At 39.0% G+C, this 22,154-nt stretch overlaps 1 protein-coding gene across 1 annotated transcript in view; it reads right to left on the reverse strand.

Annotated features, from left to right (window-relative positions):
* Positions 1–3,116: 3,116 nt before the first annotated feature.
* ptprz1a (protein tyrosine phosphatase receptor type Z1a) overlaps positions 3,117–22,154 on the reverse strand; it is a gene marked incomplete at both ends in the record, with an annotated part of 61,747 nt that continues 42,709 nt past the window's right edge. The window contains 14 exons of the mRNA XM_079256316.1: positions 3,117–3,260; positions 4,603–4,738; positions 4,843–4,985; positions 5,653–5,808; positions 7,394–7,510; positions 8,157–8,230; positions 8,346–8,439; positions 9,712–9,858; positions 10,736–10,871; positions 10,953–11,116; positions 11,523–11,657; positions 11,939–12,073; positions 14,352–14,431; positions 16,987–17,083. Coding sequence (XP_079112442.1) covers positions 3,117–3,260; positions 4,603–4,738; positions 4,843–4,985; positions 5,653–5,808; positions 7,394–7,510; positions 8,157–8,230; positions 8,346–8,439; positions 9,712–9,858; positions 10,736–10,871; positions 10,953–11,116; positions 11,523–11,657; positions 11,939–12,073; positions 14,352–14,431; positions 16,987–17,083 — 1,758 coding nt within the window. The remainder of the gene's footprint in view (positions 3,261–4,602; positions 4,739–4,842; positions 4,986–5,652; positions 5,809–7,393; positions 7,511–8,156; positions 8,231–8,345; positions 8,440–9,711; positions 9,859–10,735; positions 10,872–10,952; positions 11,117–11,522; positions 11,658–11,938; positions 12,074–14,351; positions 14,432–16,986; positions 17,084–22,154) is intronic.

The following is a 22,154-nucleotide window of genomic DNA, read 5'->3' on the forward strand; positions in this document are numbered from 1 at the left end:
AAGGATCATATCTTGATGGGAATATCGGAGGCTATACAGGGTTCAGTGTCTTGGTAGCAAGGCACTAAACATCCTGACAGATACTCATCCACCAGCTGAGCTCTTGTGTTAAAAAAAAAAAACAATCAGCCTTACTTCTGCTTGATTTGGAGGCAGCCATGCAAACCAGGCCACCAAACACGGGATAGTTGGGCATGCAATTATGAAAAGTCAAAAATGCTAATGAACGTCGCGGATATGGCAGCAGGTCAAGATGATGTCTGGACACTTGACCTATTTTGTGACCTGAGAAGACATATTTCTTGGGGTGTCCTTAGCCGGGATTAACACGTGGAGAAATTAAGTGGAATAACCAGTTTCAAGCAGGATTAAAGCATGACTCCATTAAGGGAAAATGTATAATCCACAGGTTGGACATGACTCGGTTTTCATTAGAAATGGAATTAAAGATGTCTTCATTCTCTCTGTCATTTTCTTTTTTTAATTTTTTTTTATATAATCATTTACACCTCTATCCTGTTCACAAAGGAACGCTTGCTTCATCTTTTGTCTGGACCGTGTAACCTCTGACCTTTGGCTGTCTGTGAGGCTGGCGATTGAGGAGCTGAGCCACAAGCTGCTGTGGCAAATCATTGGCAGAAAGGTAAAAAAAATGTAAATTCATCTTGCATTCTCTTATGATATTTGACTATTTCTTAAGATGAAAACCAAGAATTAGAATTTTATTGGCTGAGGATGGAGTGCTAATTGAAACATCTTGATGGGAAATATTGAATCTTGTAAAACACAGGCTCAGTTATTCTACAGTAGGTTGAGCGCAATCATGCAAGGATGATTGTCCACAGGATAAATCTACCACATCGCCTTAAAAAAAAAAAAGAAAAAAAAACAAAACAAAGGAAATTGAAAATGAGTTATGCAATGTCCCAAAGAATGCCTATTTTCTTTTGGCAACAAAGATGCCACAAATTTTGACCTTTTTAAGCAGTTTTTCAAATTTATTACCAAGAATATATGTTTTAAAATGTTGTATAGCTGCTTTGAAGAGCCCCATTCAGTCAGTTTGGGAACTAGTTTAAAAAATGAGTGTTTGCAGGCTCTTAAAATGATAGTGTGATGTGGGCAAAACATCCAGATGATAAAAATGTGAGCCAATGCGCTTGAATCAATGTCTGTGTAGACATGGCCTTAATTTGTGACAATCATACAGGCTCTGTACAGTCAAAACCTCACAGATGCCCTGTGATTTCTGGTCTATACCCAATTTTTCAGGTGCAGGGTTACTAGGCAACAGGTATGTACACCCTCCACCAGAGAAACAGACCTCACACTCACTTCTAGGGTGTGTTTTGAGACACTTGATCTAACAAGTCTCTAGAAGTACTTTCAGAAGCCATTGGCCTCCACCCAGTTCACAGTCTTATCCTGACTGAACTTGTCGACTCCCCTGACAAAGATTTTTTTGAATCCACAATTAAAAGAGCGAGGTGAGGTGGGCATCTGGTTCAGCCAGATGATATGAGAGCTGTGGCATGCTGGTGTATGTGAAGTGATATTTTAGGAGTTTTTCTCTCGCTAGCTTAAATGCTACAGATTTCAGGAGATCACTCTGTGTCATTTACAGCATGATGCAGTACTTACTGTTTACACCAGTACACATAGAAATCCCTTCAGGAATGAATGAAAAAAAAGAAAAATGGCGTTATGGAGTGTCTAGGCTGAAGCCCAACAAATCTTAATCCCACTTGAATTTTCAATGGTTTGGTGGTCAGTACTGTCAACTCAGAAATTTCTACGAGTGACAGGCTTTGCTTTGCTGTGTCAAGAATTATTTCTTTGTTTCTAGCGACAGTTTAATACATAAAATTAGTTTTCATAAAATGGTTAGTTAACATTTGGTGCTCTGCCAACCCAAAAACAACAGCCTTGTGCCCATCAAAGGAATTGGCTCAGGATCATTCGTGCAGACAAATTTGCAAGATTTATAGCCCTAATCAGTAAGACAGATAGCATTTTGAACAGTTTTCACCGTTGTTAAGCCTGGGAGTTTTTTCTTTAAATAAAAACTTTCTCACCTTCCTTTTGGCTTTTCATGGTACAAGTTGTACATGTCAGGAAAGCTGTAATTTATGGACAGTTTAATAGATTTTTTTTTTATGATTTGCAAATCATTACATTTGGTTTTATTTACATTCCAACCCTTACAATGGATGCTTATATTCAAACTAAATGTCACTTTGAATCCCAAGTAGAAAAATGAAGAACTGAGTCGAAAATAGAAAATGTTTTGTCTTTTTCACTGTCCACCGTCATGTTATAGCTGTTGACTCAATCCTCTCATCACATTTGTGATACTGTTCTAAATGTAGTTCCATACAGAAACAAAAGACAATATTATTGGATTTTTTTTTTTTTTTTTTTTACTAATTAACTAATTATGCAGCAGTGTTCCACATCCTAAAAAGACACAAATGTGACTATCCCATGCATCACATTTAGTTTGTTACAAAAAACAAATACAAAAACATTAATGTTCTCCAGCTAAGCAATGAGAATTAAACCACTTATATTCACTAAAAATATAAAAATCTAAAAGTATAAATAAATTTGGTCCATCAAGGTGGTTACCATAATATTATTTACATTAGAATATTATTATTTAATTATTTTTCCAGGCCCTTACTTAATATTTGAATTTGTTAGAAGACTGCTGCTAGTGTTGCCAAAGATATATACAAAGCTCAGTGCAAAAGCGCTAAAAAAAAAAAAACAAGCTAACAATTTCATTGAAGAGTCATCTTTTCCCTTTTTGTCCCCATTTGGTGGCAATAAATACAAAAGTTTAGAAAGAGTTAGTAAAGTGAAATATCTGAGGAAGGTACATTATCAAAAGGTTGAACAGTTAATCTACAGTTTGTATCAAAGTTAAATGTTTAGGATGAATAATGTAAAAAGGCACAAATTATACAAATACCAACGAAGAAGAAACTCTTTGAAAACAAACTCCAATAGCAAGAGTCCTGAACCGAGTTGCTGCAGCATCAAAAGTTGTGTTGGTGGTTGAAGAAGAGAAAATGCTGTTATCAAAGCTCAGTTCTTTGTGTTTCTCTGACCAGCTACACCAGAGATTCAAGGCTCTCTGTGGTGCTGGTGGCTCCCACCATGATGGTCCCGTTGTTGTCAGATGACTGGAGCGTTTCCTCGTCTTCCTGTGTCCCAATGAGACTCAGCATGGCTTTGTACAGGAACTGGTAATGCTCCTGGCAAAAAGATCTGAGTTAGTCTCCTCATTTTACTCATTTTCCCAGGACAAAAAAAATAGAAATGAGTCACTGAGAGGGACATCAAAGGGGTGAAACTTTTTGGATTTCACAGCTGAAAGCTAACAGGCTTGGACTTTTATTTAGTGAAATGTTGGTGGTCTTTGTGTTATTTTGATAAATATCTCCCCACACCTCTATGCACTAACTAATATATGATCAAATTAATATGCAGTTAAATCTAATGCTTTCTGATTTAGTATTTGCCTCATCAATTTAATCTTTCTTTGGCTTACCAGCTGCTTTTAATAAACTACAGTATGGATACTGTTAGTATTTCAGCATAAACTCTTACTGATCTTTCTCTCTTAGTCATTATATCATTAATATAATGCATATTTTTTGCAAAAGGAGTAGACTATTACAATTTAAAAACACATTAATTCAGGGAGCACCACTAGCCTTGTCCTTTGAACGACTTTTATTTAAAGAGAAATCTCAATGGTGGATGATGATGAAAGTCTATGGCATTGACTTGTTTTCGTTATTAACAAGATTAATTTACCATACACATTAATTCAGAAAAGTTGAACACATTTTCATTTGCACAATGACAGTAAAAAACAAACAAACATTTTTTCCAAGTGAATTAAATGCTTCCCTTAATAATAGATGTTAAATAACATGTTTAAAGATTTGGATGTAATACCTTTATTTTGCACTGATTTAAATTCACAATCTGAGTCATATTTTCAGTTCCTATTGCCCTAAGATATGTGCACTTGTTAAATATTTATAAAGAAACAAGTGTGAAAATCTATTTTGGAGATAAAAAAAATTCTACTTTTTGCTTTAGTTCTCTCATAAATTGTTTTTTCCCAATATGCCGGATTGCACTATCATTATGATACACGATCATGCCTGTAATATGCTGCTTTAGAGCAACGTAATTCATTGATCAACAACAATGCAAGATCAGCCTATGAGTAACAGTATGTCTGTCCCATATGGATTCAACAATCTGACTATATAGTTTAATGTGCCTTTGTGCATAAATTAGCATATTAATGTGGTTGAACAAACTGCTAGTCCCATTTCTGTAAGATCACCATCATGTCCTCTTTTGTTAAGGAGATGATGGTCAAACATATGGAATTTGTTTCAGGCTTTCATTTCAGATATGAACCTGAATACATTGATATTATTACAGAAAAAACATGAATGAGATCAAGTTGTAACCTTACAACCTGGATTAAGAATTAATTGTGTAAATTACACAAAGCATGTAACGGACAGCATATTATCTAATACCAGTCTATTGTAAGACAGACAAAAGCCTTACGATATCACTGAAGACTCCTGGCCTCATTAGATTTATCAGCCTGGCCACTTGGAAAACGTCAACTGACCCTTCAGCCTCCAGCTGGTGTGTCAGCGACAGCAGAGCACAGAAAGTTCCTGCTGTGACTCCTCCCACACTGACAGAACAAAGAAAAATAAATATTTTTCTCATAAAAATCAGAATAAAAACCAAAACCATCATTATTTTAAGGATAATGCTAACGAGCTGTTAAGATCTTACTCATCACTGACGACAATCAGGCCATCCTTGCCAATGCTCTCTTTCTTCACCAGGCCAAGAAGCTCAAAGGTTTGGCTGATGGGACTGTCCGGGTTTGGCCAGCAGGGGGTGCGGTAATGTCGCACTTCTAAAACATAATCATCCTGTCCAAATGACATGTGAACATGTGAACATGTGAACCAGTCATTTGAACATGTGAATCAGACTGAATTTGTAAACCAGAATTTTCAATATGTGAATCTGTAAATTGAACATGTGAATCTGTAAATTGAACATGTGAATCAGTAGTTTGAACATGTGAACCAGAATTTTGAACATGTGAATCTGTAAATTAAACATGTGAACCAGTAGTTTGAACATGAGAATCAACAGTCTAAACATGTGAATCAGTTGTTTGAATATGTAAACCAGTATTTTGAACACATGAATCAATCGTTTGAACATGTGAATCAGTAAGTTGACTATGTGAATCGGTAGTCTAAACATGTGAATCCGTTGTTTGAAAATGTTTTGAACACATGAATCAATAGTTTGAACATGTGAATCAGTAGCTTCATTGTGTCAATAATTTATTTTTCTGAGTGGATCATTCCACCAGATCACCCAATCAACAGTATGGGAATAGTCTGAAAATGTAAGACTTAAATCTCACCTTGAATTAATAGAATCTATAAAATAAATTATAATAAAAACAAACAAGCAATCTAAACACATCCCTGAGAACTGGGTGACCTGAGCCTTTATATACTTTACCATCAGTTGAACCATAATGATTTTGTGGTGTCAGGTGAGATGCTATATTTGACTAACTTGTGTGGCTTCCAGTATGTAGTCGTGGACTACAACCATGTCTTCATTGGACAGACAAATGTTAGTCTCGCTCCTCTCAGTGATAGTGAACATCCCGTAGTTGATTGTTTGACCTTTCCGTGGCCAGAAGACACCAGGCTCTGTCTCCCCATTCATCTGCCAACAGAGGAAGTGACATGACTTACAAATGACCCTGTGATCCATTTTTATGATCTTTGAAGTATTTTTGGAGGACTGGGACTCTTATTGTTTATGTTCCTTACCTATTCTTTACCTATTACTTGTTATTCTTGGGTTTCTTTTTCAACGGTCTATGTATTTTTCTGAAAGAATTTGTGGTGGTTTCCCTGATTTAGATCATGACCAGTCTGCAGTTTAAGTGGTCTTTAGACACAGACTAGCGGAAATCTTTTACTGTCATATTGTAAAACAGTTCTACAAAGGAACAGCTGATCTGCCACAATATAGCCTATCTTCAGATTAATCACATCTGCTGTTCTGAGTTGTTTTCAGCACCTCAACCAAAGCCAAAAAGTTGCTGTGATGTCATCATATAATATGGATAACCGGAGCCCTTTTACACTGGCCGGCCACCAGCTAGGTTCCTGAACCAAACTTTGAACTGGTTGGTGCATTTAGACCGAAAAATACATTTGTTCAGAACCTAAAGGGTCAATTGGCACCAAAAATAGTGGAGAAAGGCTGCATTCACCGGAATATCAGAACGCTGTTTTACTTATGTATTAATGAAATCAAAACAAAGAATGAAAGCCGAACACAGACCAATATGCTGCTTGACTGTCGATGTTCACACATGACTGTCGATGTTCACACAAGTCCTGTAAATCTTTAAGCTGCAGCAAAGTAAGTCCTCCCCCTTTGGTTCTGGTTAAATCATTGTGAACATGGGCTGATTTTCCAGAAAGCACCAAAAATCTGAGCCTCCAGAATAGATGCACCACCAATAACATAAAGCTGGTTGATAGAGATGCATCAAATAACCAGAGAAGTCACTCATTTATTCATTTATGTTCTTAACTGCTTAGTCCAATTAAGTCTTGTGGGGAAGCTGGAGCCTATCCCAGCACTCTTTGGGCAAGAGGCAGGGTACACCCTGCATAGGTCGCCATTCCATCACAGTCGGAGAAGTCACTCAAATTATTTTTCTAACTTTCACTTAGGGAAATATGACCCACTCCTCGTAACATGCTGTTTGTTACAGCTTTTCTGAAACCAGTGAAAAAAACAAAGCGGAAGAAGTAGCCATAATTAGTTAATGGCTGCACAGGCAAACACCATCTGCTGTGCTGCCTAATCTGCATAGCCAAGTGGAAATATTTGCAGTATGCTGAACAAGGTCTATAGAAAGATCATTTGGTGGTTTTGGGGTATAGTATGGGGAGCTTGATGCGGTAATAAGGGGATCAGTTATGGTTTACTGTCTGGTGATTGCGTTAGATTGGATCTCTCAGGGGGTGTTGGGGTGCTGATACTGGGGTCAGTCTCTGCCTGATCTGTGCCCTACTTTTAAGAAAAAGGTAGAAATATCTCATTTTCGCTTCATTTTTGGATCTTCCTATAGAAAATTAAACTGATATCAGACTATATGTTGCCACATGTTTTATGTTTCAGCTACCTTAAACTCATCTAGCATGCTTGCTAGGCTAGTTAGAACTGGATCATGTGGCATTAGCTTAGTCAGCACTAAGTAGCATCAATACTAAGGTACTCAGTTGCTCACCCCTGGCAGTGTCACTATGAACTGGGCATTGTGGTCCCATATCATCCTCCAGAAGTCCTTTATGGTACCAGGAAAAGGATTCTGAGTGATGATAAACTCAGTTTTCCGTTTGTAACCCTGCAAAAACAAAATCATGATTAGTCTTAAACATAAAGGAAGATTAATTAACAATCAAGACTTAAATATTGTATTAGTGTTATACTTGATGGCAGACTTATTATAGAATGTAATAGCGTCACAGCAGAGGAGATGGCGATGAGGTCATATCGCTAAGAAAAGGGAAGAATAATATCGCTGGATTCTTCAATTATCTGACCATAGCTAAGAGAATATTTGTTTTATTTTTGTTTTTTTTTTCCAGAAAGATCAAAGTTGAGCAAATTCTCTTCAGCATCTTCACTATTAATTAAAAGAAGGAGAAAGAAGCTCTTTTTTTTTTCTCACTGCAAGGTTAACCTTGTGTAGCTGAAGCCTTTATGTTAATTCTGTGGCTCAGTTCAAAATGGTTCAAAAATGGTTCAAAACCTTAATGTGTTGAAAATGCTGCAGAAATGTTGAAGGTCTTTCCTGATTGTGACTTTTACATAAAATGTGATGGAGGTATTTAACACGGTACACTGCACACGGTACACCGATTAATAAAAAGGGTTAGAAGTCTCATACAGACTTTACACAATGCAGGGGGAGCTATCATCAAATTGATTTAATCTTCTAACCTGACTCTGGACTGAATTAAACCTGAGCAGAGTTAAGATGCTCTTACAGAAATATATGAAGCATTGATGTAGTCTGAAGTTTCTCCTGCAGTTGAAGAAAGGCGCACTCGCGACTTGTTAGCTGCAAAAACAGAAAAGGGGAAAGTTTATCTCCTAAAGATCTCATAGGAGATGTCATTATAATGCAAGTATTAGCAATAAACTTTGCAGCTAATCAACAAATGCATCAGTTTTACCAGGAATCATAGAGCAGTTTCTGTTCTTGCTGCGGTTGCAATCCTGGAGAGCAGCAGAGAAGTCACTTTGCTTCATCCCTGAATGGCACACCAGCTACGCAAAACAGTAAACATCCGTTAAAGGTAAATAAATGCAATCAGTAAAGCAGCTGTCAGTGGATTTCTTTATACGTGGTGTCAATATGTGTTGTGTTGAAGTGATCTGAAGTAAACAGCACTAAGGATAGGATTGTTGCCGTAAGGATGGCTCTTGACTGGGTGGCTGGAGGGGTCCAGCACCGGGCCCTGGCATGCCTGGACTGGACTCTTCCTGTGGACATTGTGACTCACTATCCCTACTCCCTTGTGACTATATTCTTTTCATTTTATATTATTTCCAATATGCAAACATTTCTTTTTATATGTAAAGCACTTTGTGCCTCCACTGTGTGAAAAATGCTTCATGTATGAAATGTGACTGAACAACATCTTTGCATGGATCTTAAGTGACTTATATTGTTTGGGGGGCAGTTACCACTCTGTATGCAAAAACACACAATGTGTCATTGGAAAGAGAATATCATTTTATGATACAGTGATTACAATCAATGTTGATAAAGTTCATTTCACAGTTTACTCAATAAACTGTGTCTTGTCTTGTCTTGTGCACAGCTGCCTTCAGCATGTCTACATTAAACTTGTTTGACTTTGAGCCTGTTAAATAGTATCCCAATAGCATCATTGTGGAGCTATAGAGCTGCTTCAATTCATGTTTCTGCAGAAACTAACATCATAGACAAGGAGGAGGAAACTTTCATCTTTCGATGCGGGATAAATTGTTCAATTAGAAGAAGGTAATTGGAGAGCAAAAATGTTTGTGGCACTCTACCGCTTACATGGCATCATCTCATGTCAAATTGTGGCCTAATTATTGTCGTCAGGGTAGACTCCAGGGTGAACCTTTGACTATTATGGAAAAGCAGGTAGAAATATACAAGAAACGTCTTAGATCATATCTAAATGTGGTGAAAAAGATTAGATCTGAAAGCATTCCTGTCTGTCTTGAATACATAAATTCAACTTTACCCGCTTGTGATTAGAAAACTTGGTACCAGGTGTAAACAAGCCCAAAAAATAATACCACTTCTGAATAATTTGTTGGTCATATAGTTGACAGGTCTGCATATCCTTTTAACAATTTATCTTATATCCTGGTTTCCTCTCTTTCATAAAGAAAAAAGAGGTATATATTAGGTTAATCATTTCCTGTTAGGTAGTCAATAATCAGTCAGTCATTTAAGGAAATTCTTAAAGTAAAATGTACGGTGCATTTCTAAGTTGTTGTCTTTGAAACTTTTGGACATTAGGTCACTGATCAACAACTAACATTGAACTGTTGGCTCAGTTGCGTCTTCCCAGCCGGACCAGTGGTCAGCAGCTCATTCACGTATTTGTGCAGTTCAGCCGCCACAACCTCCGTCTCTCCAGACAAGATGGCCTCTACCAAGGCATCGTGGATAAAAACGTACTGCTCCTACAATGAGAGGAGAAACAGTTGAGACAAAGACGAACATTGATATAATAAGAATTTTAAATTCCTTGTTAAAACTGGTCTTTTATGGATCACAGAAGCTTCCAGTCATAGTTCTACATCTTGACACACTGATGTTCTCAGGTGAGTTTGACGTATGGTTGATGCAGTGCTCTAACTAACAAAGTGGATTTGATCTATTTAACAAAGCAACTGTGTGAGTTTTATATGCATTACAAATTCATGTGGCTGACAAAGTGTGTTAATAATTATTTATTTGAGAAATAAATAAAAATAAATTTAAGCTCAATAAATGAAGAAAGTAACAATGTTATAGGGCAGTGTTTTTCAACCTTTTATGAGCCAAAGAACACTTTTTTACTTGCACACCACAAACCAAATTGGTTTTTTTTTTAAAAGCTCATATTGTTAATATAAAGTCCATCTTGTCAAAGTGTCTTGAATTGAAATAAAATAAACACAAGAAAAAGGATTTATTATCTTTCACCTGGACCACTTTGGATGAACACAGAGCTGCTTTTTGGACCAATCAGGTGAAATTAGAGAATTTCTCAGGGCACTTCTGATGATCTCTCACGGCACACTAGTGTGCCACGGCACAGTGGTTGAAAAACACTGTTATAGGGATCTATTTTTAATACAAAAATGTGATAAATACCATTAAGAAATTATTGACAGTCTAAGTGATAATGTTTGGGGGGGCGGGACATGTTTTAACGGTTAACAAACCCTCCCAGGGCCACCCTTTCAGCGATGTTGGAAGCATGCATAAACATCTATCAAAAACTGTTCATCTTCTACACATGGTGTCTGGTAAAAAGCAGAAGGGACTGAAATGAAATGAGTGTTGAGCTCTGACCTCAGTCTGAACCAGATAATTCCTCTGTGTGCGAATGTGTTTAAGGAAGCCAACAATGTTGACCGCGCTTTCCTCCTTTATCTGCTTCAGCATGCTGTCCAGGACGATGTATGTGCCTGTCCGGCCAACACCGGCGCTGCACAGAAGCAAGATTGTAAAACATGATTCTAATGTTTAGTTGAGTGAAAATAGTAGAGGAAACTTGGCTTCATCTCACCTGCAGTGCACCACCACTGGCCCAACATCATCCGTTTTGCCTTTGGATGATTTATAGACAAAGTTGAGCAGCGGCTGAGGAAACTCTGGCACGCCCATGTCCGGCCACTGGGTGTAGTGGTACTGTGTCACCGTCCGCTCTTTACCCTGTTTCTTCTGAGAGCCCTGCAAGAGGATGAGAGGACTAAGGAACACAAAAACAGGAAAACATTCTAACAGTGTCTTACATGTAGTATTTAGAAAATGAGTTTAAAGGGAAAGTTTAGGTATTTTGACAAAATCTGTCATTCCTCTCAGATTTACCTTCTAACATACAGTCAGTTTCCTGCACAGCCGATCTACAGTTGGAATACAACCCAGTCATCTCACTGGACCATACCGATGATTGGCATGCATGCTCCAGCTCCAACATGCTCCAGATCAGAGGAGTCATTTACAAATGGTGTTTTCTTACAAATACATGACCCAGTCAAGTCAAGCTTTGATAACTTTGCTTTTGCTCAGATTCAGTTGGATAAGTCTACTTTTGGTTTGTTGGGGTTTTCTCCCTCTGTTCACTGAAACAGCAGACCTTTTTATTGTGGACGTTCTGAACGGTAAAGATCCTCTGGGTGTAGTAGGCAAGGACTTTGGTGCTCTTCACCGTCACCAGGAAGCTGCCATACTCCTCCTGGACCTCTGCTGGCCAGTACTGATCACACTTTCTCTGAGGGACAAACACACATCATCTTTGGGGAATGTTGTGAAAAAAAAACAAAAAAAAACAAAACTGTGATGACAATGCAGTTTTTAGTATTTATTAAAACAAAGAAAACAAGATTTAAAAGTAATAAAACATCATTTTCTAATTTTATTCAACATAAACATCCCTGATGACCTCAGTGTCTCAAGTCAGATCAGGAGAAAGTTTTATTTTTTTTGTTCTAAAGACACAAAAGATCTGAGATGCTCTCAGATCGTGACTGGACTGCAGATGTGATCACTCACTCGTCCCTTCTCCATGAGGTTGGTGATCATGACGACGACGCTGACATTCTGCTCCCAGATCATTCTCCAGAAGTCCTCTATGCTGGTCCTCAGAGGGCCTTGAGCTGCAATGTACCAACGTGGTCTCTTAAAACCCTGAAAAAACACAGCAGATACATCAGGTTTGAAAAAAAAAGCTATGGCACCTTCATTTCTTCTTGTTCCTAACTTTATTCATTTGGTTTCAGACAGATATTGCACAGTTGTCCAAGTCCATAAACTACTTTTTGAACTTTGCCATATGTTGTGATGTATGTTTTTCCACATCTGTGAGATTAAAAGTAAAAATCTGTTTAAAATACAATATTTTTGCAGTTTGCAATGTGGAACATGCTCAAATTGCTTAATATCTATGTAGATTTATACATATATTCATAAATATCCAAAATAAATATCCAAATATCCAAAGTGTAAAACTTTCACATACTTATTAATCATGAATCGCATTCAAATTAAGGAACGTCATCTTCTTATGCACCAAGATTGCGCCGTCTGATGACAGGAAATTGTAGTAGCTCTGACTTGCTATCTTGATTTTTTAAAAATACAAACTCTTCTCACATAGATATTACTTCAAATAAGGTCTTTTTTTTCTGAGGATTTCATGCCGGAAATCAGCAGCCATCAGCCACCAGAACAAGACCTCCTCAAGTTAATTATATACTACAATACTGAATTTCCCTTTGGGGATTAATAAAGTTTTTTTAATTTTTCCTTTAAGTTCTAGTAGTTTCCTGTTCCTAGCAGACAGGAGTGGCACCAGGTGTGGTCTTCTGCTGCTGTAGACCATCTGCCTCAAGGTTGGACATGTTGTGTGTTCAGAGATGTCTGCCTACCTTGGATGAAACCAGTGCTTATTTGGTTTTTTCTCACGTAAGTATAGTTTCCAACCAGTCTGCCCATTCTCCTCTAGCCTCTGACAGGAACAAGACATTTTGGTCCAGATTTTCTCGATAAACTCTACAGATAGTTGGGTGTGAAAATACTCACACCAGCCAATCAGAAACTAACAACCATGCCACATTCAAAGTCATTTAAATCCCACTTTATTCCTCACTCTGATACTCAGCTTGAACTTCATCAAGTCATCTTGACAATGTCTACATGACGAAATCTGTTGAGTCAAAGTTGCACTTTCCGACCTAAAAACGCTACATTCCAGACTCATTTCTTTACACGGTGACGTGGTTTATGTAGATTCCTGGAGCCATCACTACCCCGAGAAACCACTTTATACAACTTTTTCCTCTGGGACGCCAAGGGGCATTACAGCAAGGTTTTGCTTTGGCCACCGCATGGCATGCTAGCAAACAGATATAAACAAACCAGCCATCGCACTATGGCTGATTAATCAGAGGAAAAGAGGTAAAGGGTTAGGGTTAGGAGGAAAAGGAAAGAACAAGAGATAAAGAAATGAGTCAAGATGAGACTGTCTTTTAGTGTCTGGAGAGATCTCACAGTAAAGGTAGGATGCATGATGGATGCCACATTGCCCATCACAAAAATATTGCATCCTTAACCGTTGCAAGTTCTACAGTGCATTTTTCTTTTTTCTTACCAAGCTGGTGACCAGGTTGAGCTGGGAAAGTGGATGCTGAATGACTGTGGACTGTGATGGGTATAAAAAGCCTCACATTCAAAGTGGATGAATTTCTTTCAATTACCTCTGCTTGACAATATTTCAGGAATTGAGAAGGTTTTTGTTGATTTTTTTCCACGCTGTGTAAGTGTTTGTCCTCTTGAACTTCCAGTTTTAAAGTGTAGTGAGGGTAAAAAATCATGATATTTTTGGGAGTGAAATAGAAACTTTTGCACAGGCCCTTGTTTTCTTCTTTTTTGAATGACTGAACAAACTAAATCAAAGGACAATAGAGGTTATTTCCCACAAAATTGAAGAGAAGGCTGAAATCCAACTAACGTTAAGGCCAATTCAGAACACAGTGTCGCAGAGATTTAATCACGTATTTCATTGCCGCAGTAACCTTCACATGACTGACAGAATGAAGTTTCCATTGCTGTGCGAGGCACAGACATGTTGGCTTTCTAAAGAGGCCTTGATTGCTGTGGAGGCTTTTTATGCGGCCTCTGCCTTTCACACAACAACAAGATGCTGAGAGAGAGGTTTTAACGGCATGGGTACAAACATAATGGAGAATCATGCCGGTTACTTCTGACAATATTAGCTCTCATGAATAGATTTAGAAATTTGTGATAAGGTACATTGACTTTTGTTGTCTAAAGGTAATATGTGCAAACAGAGCAGTTAAGGTAAAATGTTTTGACAGAGTGAAAGTACTGGAATGAGCCTTGGGGGAGAAAAATATAAAAGAATTAGTTTGTTTGCAGTTTAGAAATGAAAGCAAATACTTCTTACGTCCACAAAGTTGGCGTTAATGTAATCTGTCATTCCTCCTCTGACAGCCTGCGGCGAAAGCTGCACCCGAGAGTGGTCATCTGAGGGATGAAGAAGAAAAAAGAACCACCGTCAGATCAGATGAGAATGAAGAAAAAGACTCAAATTTTAAGAAAGTGGATAATAAGCTAAATCCGTTCTGTATGTTTGTCGGAGGAGGTTTCAGCAGCGTTATGTTAGCAGGTAAGCGTGGTACCTTAATGAAGGGAAATCTTAGGTGTTAACATGTCATGATGAACTTTTTATGTCATTTCTGGCGCACCATCTTGATTCTTTTAACATCAAATTAATATTATTTGTTTTTGTAAGAAAAGGTTTTGAAAGAAATTTGAAGAACTTTGAAATTGCTTTTTCGATTTTTTTTTTATTGTCAACAACCAGGGCCAATTCCATGTCAATTACTCACATTTTCTCACTTACTAAAAGAAAAAGAGACAATTAAACACATATTAAAAAAAAAAAATCTATATTTACAAAAAACTAGTATGACAATATAGAAATATGAAATATTTTCAGATACTGATTAGAATTTATAAAGATGAAAATATGTCCAAATACTTTCAAAGTCAATATACTTGAAAATTATTTGTGTATAAAAATTGATTTCCTTTGTAGTTCTATCATGCCTAACGTCACATTTTATTTTACACTCTGAAGAAGCAAAGTTGAAAGGGCTTTTAACCCTCATAGATGCTGCTGGTATAAGATGGCATCAGGTAAATTGGGAAGCCTTTTGAATAATGAGTTGAGAAACTAAAGAAAAAAGCGAGAGTGGATTGTGTTTTGTGGTGGACCAATAGTAATCCAGTTTCCCACAGTCTGTCTGATTGTCCTGTTATGCTCTAAAAAAAGGGACTTGTTCATCCCAGAACATGTAAAGGTTCACAACCAGGACAATTATCACCTATACCTAATCAATGTAACCTTCCCAGACATTTACATTAAGTCCATCTTTAGGTACCTTTGAGGCAAAGCCTTGATTGCAGGCATCCCCTTTAAAATAGCTTAAACTATTAAAAACTATCTATATAAATAAATATTTATATTTATCTAAATAAATAAAATAATTTAAACTTAATAGATTATGAAAACTGATTTACAACAGAGATAGGGAATAACGTGGCTTGTGGGCATTTAACTCTTTCTATTAATGTAGTGTGCATTAATGATTTATTTGAAAAAAAAAAATGTATAAAAAAAGAGTGTTTGTCTCTTTATCTATCAATGCTGTGAGCAATTGTCTTTTGAGCAGTTGTTTAGGAAAACCTCATTGTCCTCTAAGGAGCCAAAAGGGTAGTAAATCATATTAAATCATATGTAAAAAAAAAAGTCATGTATCATAATATTATTGTCATATGCTGATCCTTAAAGGGGTGCTATTATGGTATTTGGAGTTTTCTGAGCTTTATACATCAGACATGTGAACGGCACTGTTTTTTTATCACCTTTGAGTCTGACTTTGAGTTTGAGTTCCAGCACGCTCTCCGTTTGGTTTCCATGGCAACGAAAAACGCGTCATTTTAGAGAGTTTTTTCTACTTGGAAATCCTTGTGATGTCCCGGGGGATAAGGTTCGGTGATTGGTTACCTTCTACTGGTTAACAAGGGCATGTACAAATACATCAGGCGGGTGGAAAACGTGGGATAAAGTTATTTCCAACGATGGCTGGTGAGTTTACCAAAGAGAGACATCCTGCTGCATTCGTTGCTGTGGGTTGCTGTTTTCCACTTCGTTTTCAGGGTCTGATTCAGGTTCCAACATGTAGGGCTGTATGCTATGTGTTGACATTGTATTTTGTTTTTTTATTGCGTTCATATTAGCCTAATCCTTCTGTTTATGAGACGTTACAATGACGGCGAAAGCAGGTGCGGTGCGCACTCCCGATGTAGTGCAGTGGCGGGAGGCGGGGCTTAATGCGGAAGAGTCTCGATCCACTCGTTTTGCCCGCAGGCTGATCTGACAGCCTATGGAGAGGGTCGGTCTGAGGTAAATAAAGCGATTTGTGACAATAACTCGATCAATCCCAGCCCTTCTGGGCTCAGAAATAAAAATAAATTAGCCTGAAATGCTCATAATAGTTCCACTTTAAATAAAATCTCCAGCAAGCCAGAAGGTACAATAATGAGAATATCTTTAAAAACAGTAAAAGCAGGATCACCATTAGTTAAATAGGCATTTAAATGGTTAAAATAATTCAAATAATTACATATATGTTAGTTCTGATGAGGAATTAAACTGGTTTCAGGACAACAAGAGCAAAAAAAAAAAAAAAATCAGTGCTGGTTTTATAGCAGCTTCTGGGAAAAGTTATTCTGTCCTTTAAATAGTCATGAGACTTACTGCAAGTAAAGTGAAAAAACAAAAGGAAGTGATGGATGAGCTGCAAAAAAACCTATTTTAACTTTAACCGTGATTTTCTTAACTCCCTGGAAAGTGGTTTTAATGTCGAACCATGACAGTGGGTCAATTGTCTGCTGGTTTAATTCTCACACTCCATGAAGGTGTGGGACTGTAACCTAATCTTTATATTTATGTGGAAAAATACAATAAATTCTTTAAATCTCCAATATTCTGGTGTGTATTGATGTGTACACACAGGCCAAGATGTTGCTGTATCTGTTTTTCATCTTGTTGTCAGGATGGTCGGAGCTGTCTGTGGTCATCCCCATGTTCACCGTGCATGCCTGCACCTCCTAGAACAAAGAAGGCACACAAACAATATGAAGCACAAACTGCATGCTAAAATCACAGGTAATCAGCTGAATCTTGAAGAAATCACCTCATTGTATTGTGATTTTGAACATATTATTTCATTGTGTGAGACTCTTTCTGTGTTTTTGCTAATAATCAGTCAGCTACCCTCCTCTAATGTCTCGCACTGGTTTAGTCCAGTATATTCCGTGAGGCCAAAACATACTCTGCTCTTTAGTCCATCACTTCTATAGCTCTGAGTTTTGCTCAGATTGCATTTTATATGGTCCATTAGCATGGTAACAATTATTATCCTAATAACTCATTATACATAAGTAACAAGAGTTTTTATTTATTCATTTTAATTTGTCTAATGCAGCACCTCTATAAAGAATTTCCACCTTGATTACTAAAGTTTTCTGATCACTCAGTATCTCCTCTCTTTTACAGAACTGGCTCTTTTTGCTTATATATTTATGACTAAACAAATATATCTTTATGTCAGAAAGGAAGGAGAGACTATTTATCAAGAATTAAGCAAATTATATAATTGTGGGTCATATTTGTCACATTAGGAACCTTTTTTTAAATCACAAAAAGAGACCAAAAACACAGCTACAGTCAGGTGAAAAAGGTAGGTCACCCTCTTTCAGTTTCAAGGTTTTCTGCAACAGATAAATAAAAAAATAATCCTGTCCCAACATGAGCCTTCGTGTTTAAAAAGAGCCTCTGGATCAGGAACAGAGAGTGAAGTGGCAGTGTGTTGTGTTAGATAACGCAGCCTGATCAGAGGACATATTAGTTGTAAAACTGTACCAAGCAGCACAGTGTAATGATGATTATTGTCATTGTGAAACAGACACGTGGTGCCAGGGAGACCCCGCCACATGCCTGTTTGAGTTGAGCAGAGTCAGAGAAAAGAGGAAAGGAGACCCATTAGAAAGCACCCAGTGTCTCCACACCAGATGATGGTGGACTCCTGCAAGGACCCTCTGCTTCCAAAAGCCCTGGCGATAGATTCTCGGCAATCTGTTGATTCGCCTCGCCTTCTGGGCATCACTAATCCCTTGTAAAGTTGTAGACTTCCTAACTTCCCATAATATGGCCAAGGTACATGGACAAAGGGAGCTGTCCACTCTAGGACCATAAAACAACGGCCCTGGACTGGGCAGCTTTTTCTTAAAAAGCAGATGATTAAAAAATGTTACGTTTCTGGATTTTTACCTGCAGCAGTGGTCCTGAGGTTTCACTAAATCCTGATTAAAAGGCGGGTACATATGTTTTCCAGCTTAAAACCTTGTATTTCTGATGTGTTTTGATGGTACACTGACATTCATTACGCCAGGACTCTGCAGCATCCTGAGGCTAAAAAAACAACAATTTATAAAAAAATTTCAATCCCAGTTTGTTATGTGGCAGCTGCATTTGGCTTTACAGCAGTGGTTCTAACCAAGATCAAACACAATGGTGTTTGTGACCATGGAGGTTCTGATAACCAGCTTGAGAACCACTGCTTTACATCAACGCATCAGAAAGTGGACATTGGTGGTTTTGGATGCACATGGGAGATTCAGCAGGACAAAAAGAGAAGACATTACTGTAAAACTAAAAGAAAGGTAGAGAGAGGGATGGAAAAAATCCAGAGTCAACATTCTCTGACAGAAATTATATATATATAAACATGGCTTTAGAATATTTTCAAAGTGATCACATGAGTTGGAGTTGGAGTGTGCATGTACAGGGCCAAACTGTCCTGGTTATGCTCTTTGCTCTTTTAGTTATGGGTAGTCTAGCCATCCATTACTTATGTAGCAATGGGGACGTTACCTGATGCACTGAGAAGCACCTCGCTCTATTTCTCTAATATCATTCATTCATTCATTCATTTTCCGAACCGCTTATTCCAATTCAGGGTCGCGGGGAAGCTGGAGCCTATCCCAGCCGGCTTTGGGCGACAGGCAGGGTACACCCTGGACAGCTCGCCAGTCCATCGCAGGGCATTTCTCTAATATATTAATTTATAAATATATGCCAATATTGCAGTCTCTAACTTATTTCTCCTTTTTTCCGCAGGTCTTCCTGATTAGGTGCAATTGTACATGTTGTTCTGTCTTTCCTGTCCTCTCCACCCCAACCAGTCGATGCAGATGGCTGCCCTCCCTGAGCCGGGTTCTGCCGGAGGTTTACTTCCTGTTAAAATTGAGTTTTTTCCTTCCCACTGTCGCCTCGTGCATGCTCAGGATGGGGGATTAGATTGAAGTCATGATTCAATGCAATCAGTTGGTTTCTATCATAGGCTATGTATGAATTGGCTTGAAATGATGCGTATGTAAAGTGCCCTGTGACAACATTGTTGTGAAGTGGCGCTATACAAATAAAGCTGAATTGAAGTGAATTGAATGTGGAACATTTGGTTTTTTCTGTTAAGGGTTATAGGGACTTTTACTGGCTGAGGAGACCTTGGATTAGAGACAGGATGAAGACAGATTCTGAATTAGTCATTGCTGGGGCGCCAAACCATAAAATATCAGTATTTATAAGTTTGGCTTGATCATCAAACAAATTTTTTATTTGATTGAAAATAAACAACAATTGAAGGACATAGTAGAGTCACCAAGTGAAATGTTTTGTGTTTTGCAGTTTGATGCTTGTAAATGACAGCATGCAGTTAGCTCTTTTTCATGACGGTCCACCACACATTTTATTAATGTCTGCATTGATTTTGATAAATCAAAATATTTTTTTGCAGTTGCACTTTGCACACAAAATCATGCAAACACTAAAAATAGATGTTATATTTTATCAGCGTCTATCTGACAAAAAGCACTGAAATGCAGACGAAGTGGGTAAAAAAAAACAAAACTACGTAGCCAATTTAATTGTCTTAAAACTGGTACAATGATTTAACACAGAAGATCAGCTCTCTTTCTGCAGTACAACTAATCGGATACTAGTTACGTTTTCAAATAAAAATTTGGTTTTGTTGCCAGGACACAAACTGAAAAGAGAGAAAAAGAAAACTCCAGCCTTGCTCTGTGTCTCTTCTGCTCAGCAGGACGTCAGTTCTGCACATGTCAGCGTGCCGCTGGCAAGACGGCAAGAGAAAAGTGATTATGTTGTGGAAGTTCTGAAGTTATTGAGGATTTGGGGGTGAAAAGAGCAGGAAGAATCACAGTGAAATGTATTTGCTTAGTTTTATAAGGGTGTATTCAATGTCTCACTAACTGGGGGGAGGGAGTGGGGGCATAGGAGGGGGGGAGGGCATAAGAGGGGGGGAGGTCGGCATTAGGAGGGGGGGGGGGGGGGGGGGGGTTGGCAGCAGAGGAGGGGGTGGAAGGGGGGAGGGCGTGGGAGGGAGGGGGATGGTTGGGAATGGGTGGGGTAGGAATAGGGTCCATGGCGGAGGGGATCCTCCCTCTGGCTCTGTCTCCTCCCGTCGGCGGCAGTCTTGGCGTTGCTGGTGGCATCGGGCCCCGGACCTGGATGGATGTCTGGGTGGGAACCGGGGACTCTCCGGTCCCTGGAGTGCTGGCACTGGGCCGCCGGGGATGGGGGGACGACCGGGGTGCTGCCTCCTGCAACGCCTGGCGGGCTGGGACTTGCCCTTCTGCCCTGGGGCTGTCCCGGTGAGGTGGAGGAACCTACTGCGGCCAGCTGAGGAGTTGGTCGCCCAGGGGAGGAGTCCTTCTCCTGGGGGGTTGGAGGAAGTGGGGGGGGGGGACAGTAGGGCTTGGGAGAGAGAGGGATGGGGAGGGTGCTGGTGAGGGAGGGAGAGGGAATAGGAAGCAGCGGGAGGGTTGTGGGGAGGGGTTGTTGGGGGGGATGGTCTACGGACGTGTCCTTGTCCTTGGGGATCCCGCCCCTGGTATCGTGGCGGCGCCGGCCCGCCATGGTTTTGCTCTGGGCGGGCGGGGCCCGCTGGATCCTGGGGTCCTGGGGCCTGTGGGCTGCCGGCTCTCTGTGCGGCCCGCGCTTCAGCACCCGGCGCCCGCCGGGCCGGCGTGCCGTCGCCCTGTGCTACCCGGTGCCCCTGTCTCGTCGCGCCGGGTGGCGCCTGCCTGGTGGCTTCCACTGCTCTGGGCTCGGGGGACGGAGGATCTCTCTGCTTTGTCTGCCCGGGCTCTGTGCGTGGTGGGCTTGACGGGCCCTGGGGGCCTTGGCTTCCTCCCCTACACCTTGGGTCGTGGTCGTGCTCCCCTACAAGTTCTCAGCTGATCTTTGATTGCATGATCACAGGTTGAACACTCACAAGTGCACGCCCACAAAGCGCTCATCTTCCCATCTGCTTCCTACTAAATGTTGCTGATGACTCTCTGTAGGTATGTTTAATAACGGTTGGTATTGTAATTGTTACTTTATGAATTCATTTACTTTTTTTTTACTTTTATTTTTAATTTCTTTTGTCTGTTTTTGAATATTGTCACTATCCTACTTTTGTCTTGTTGTATTTTTTCAGTACTTTATATTGTTTTGCAAATACTGTAACTTTAGCAGCTTAGACATGCCTTTCTTTTCTCTCTCTCTTTTTCCTCCTTTCATTTCCTCTTTTTTTCCCTCTTTCCCTGCCAGGTCCAGCTTGGCCATATCAAGACTGACGATGATTGCAAAATGAAAAAAGGAAAAAAAATAAATAAATAAATAAAATAAAATAATTATCATAATAATAAAAATATTCAGATTATCAAGGGCAGCTATATACATGAGATGTCTCCCTTAACAGAGCAAATCTGTCTGGCAAAAAGATGGCACGCAGATTGCTGTTCTGTATGCTGAGATGCTGGACAGGACAGGTTAAAAAAAAAAAAAAAAAAAAAAAAAAAAAAAAAATATATATATATATATATATATATATATATATATATATATATATATATATATATATATATATATATATATATATATATATATATATCTCACTAACTGCAGCTGAATTTTGGATTTATTTAGCCTTTCTGAGGCTGCATTTATCTGTTATTAAGAGCAGGTCTAGACCAGATGATGCTCATGTTTTAAGCCATAGAACTGAAAGAGGGTGTGCTCATTGTTTCACATGACTGTAATGACATGCAGCAG

The sequence above is a fragment of the Telmatherina bonti genome (assembly GCF_933228915.1).
Source record: "Telmatherina bonti genome assembly, chromosome: 2".
Classification (NCBI taxonomy): domain Eukaryota; kingdom Metazoa; phylum Chordata; class Actinopteri; order Atheriniformes; family Telmatherinidae; genus Telmatherina; species Telmatherina bonti.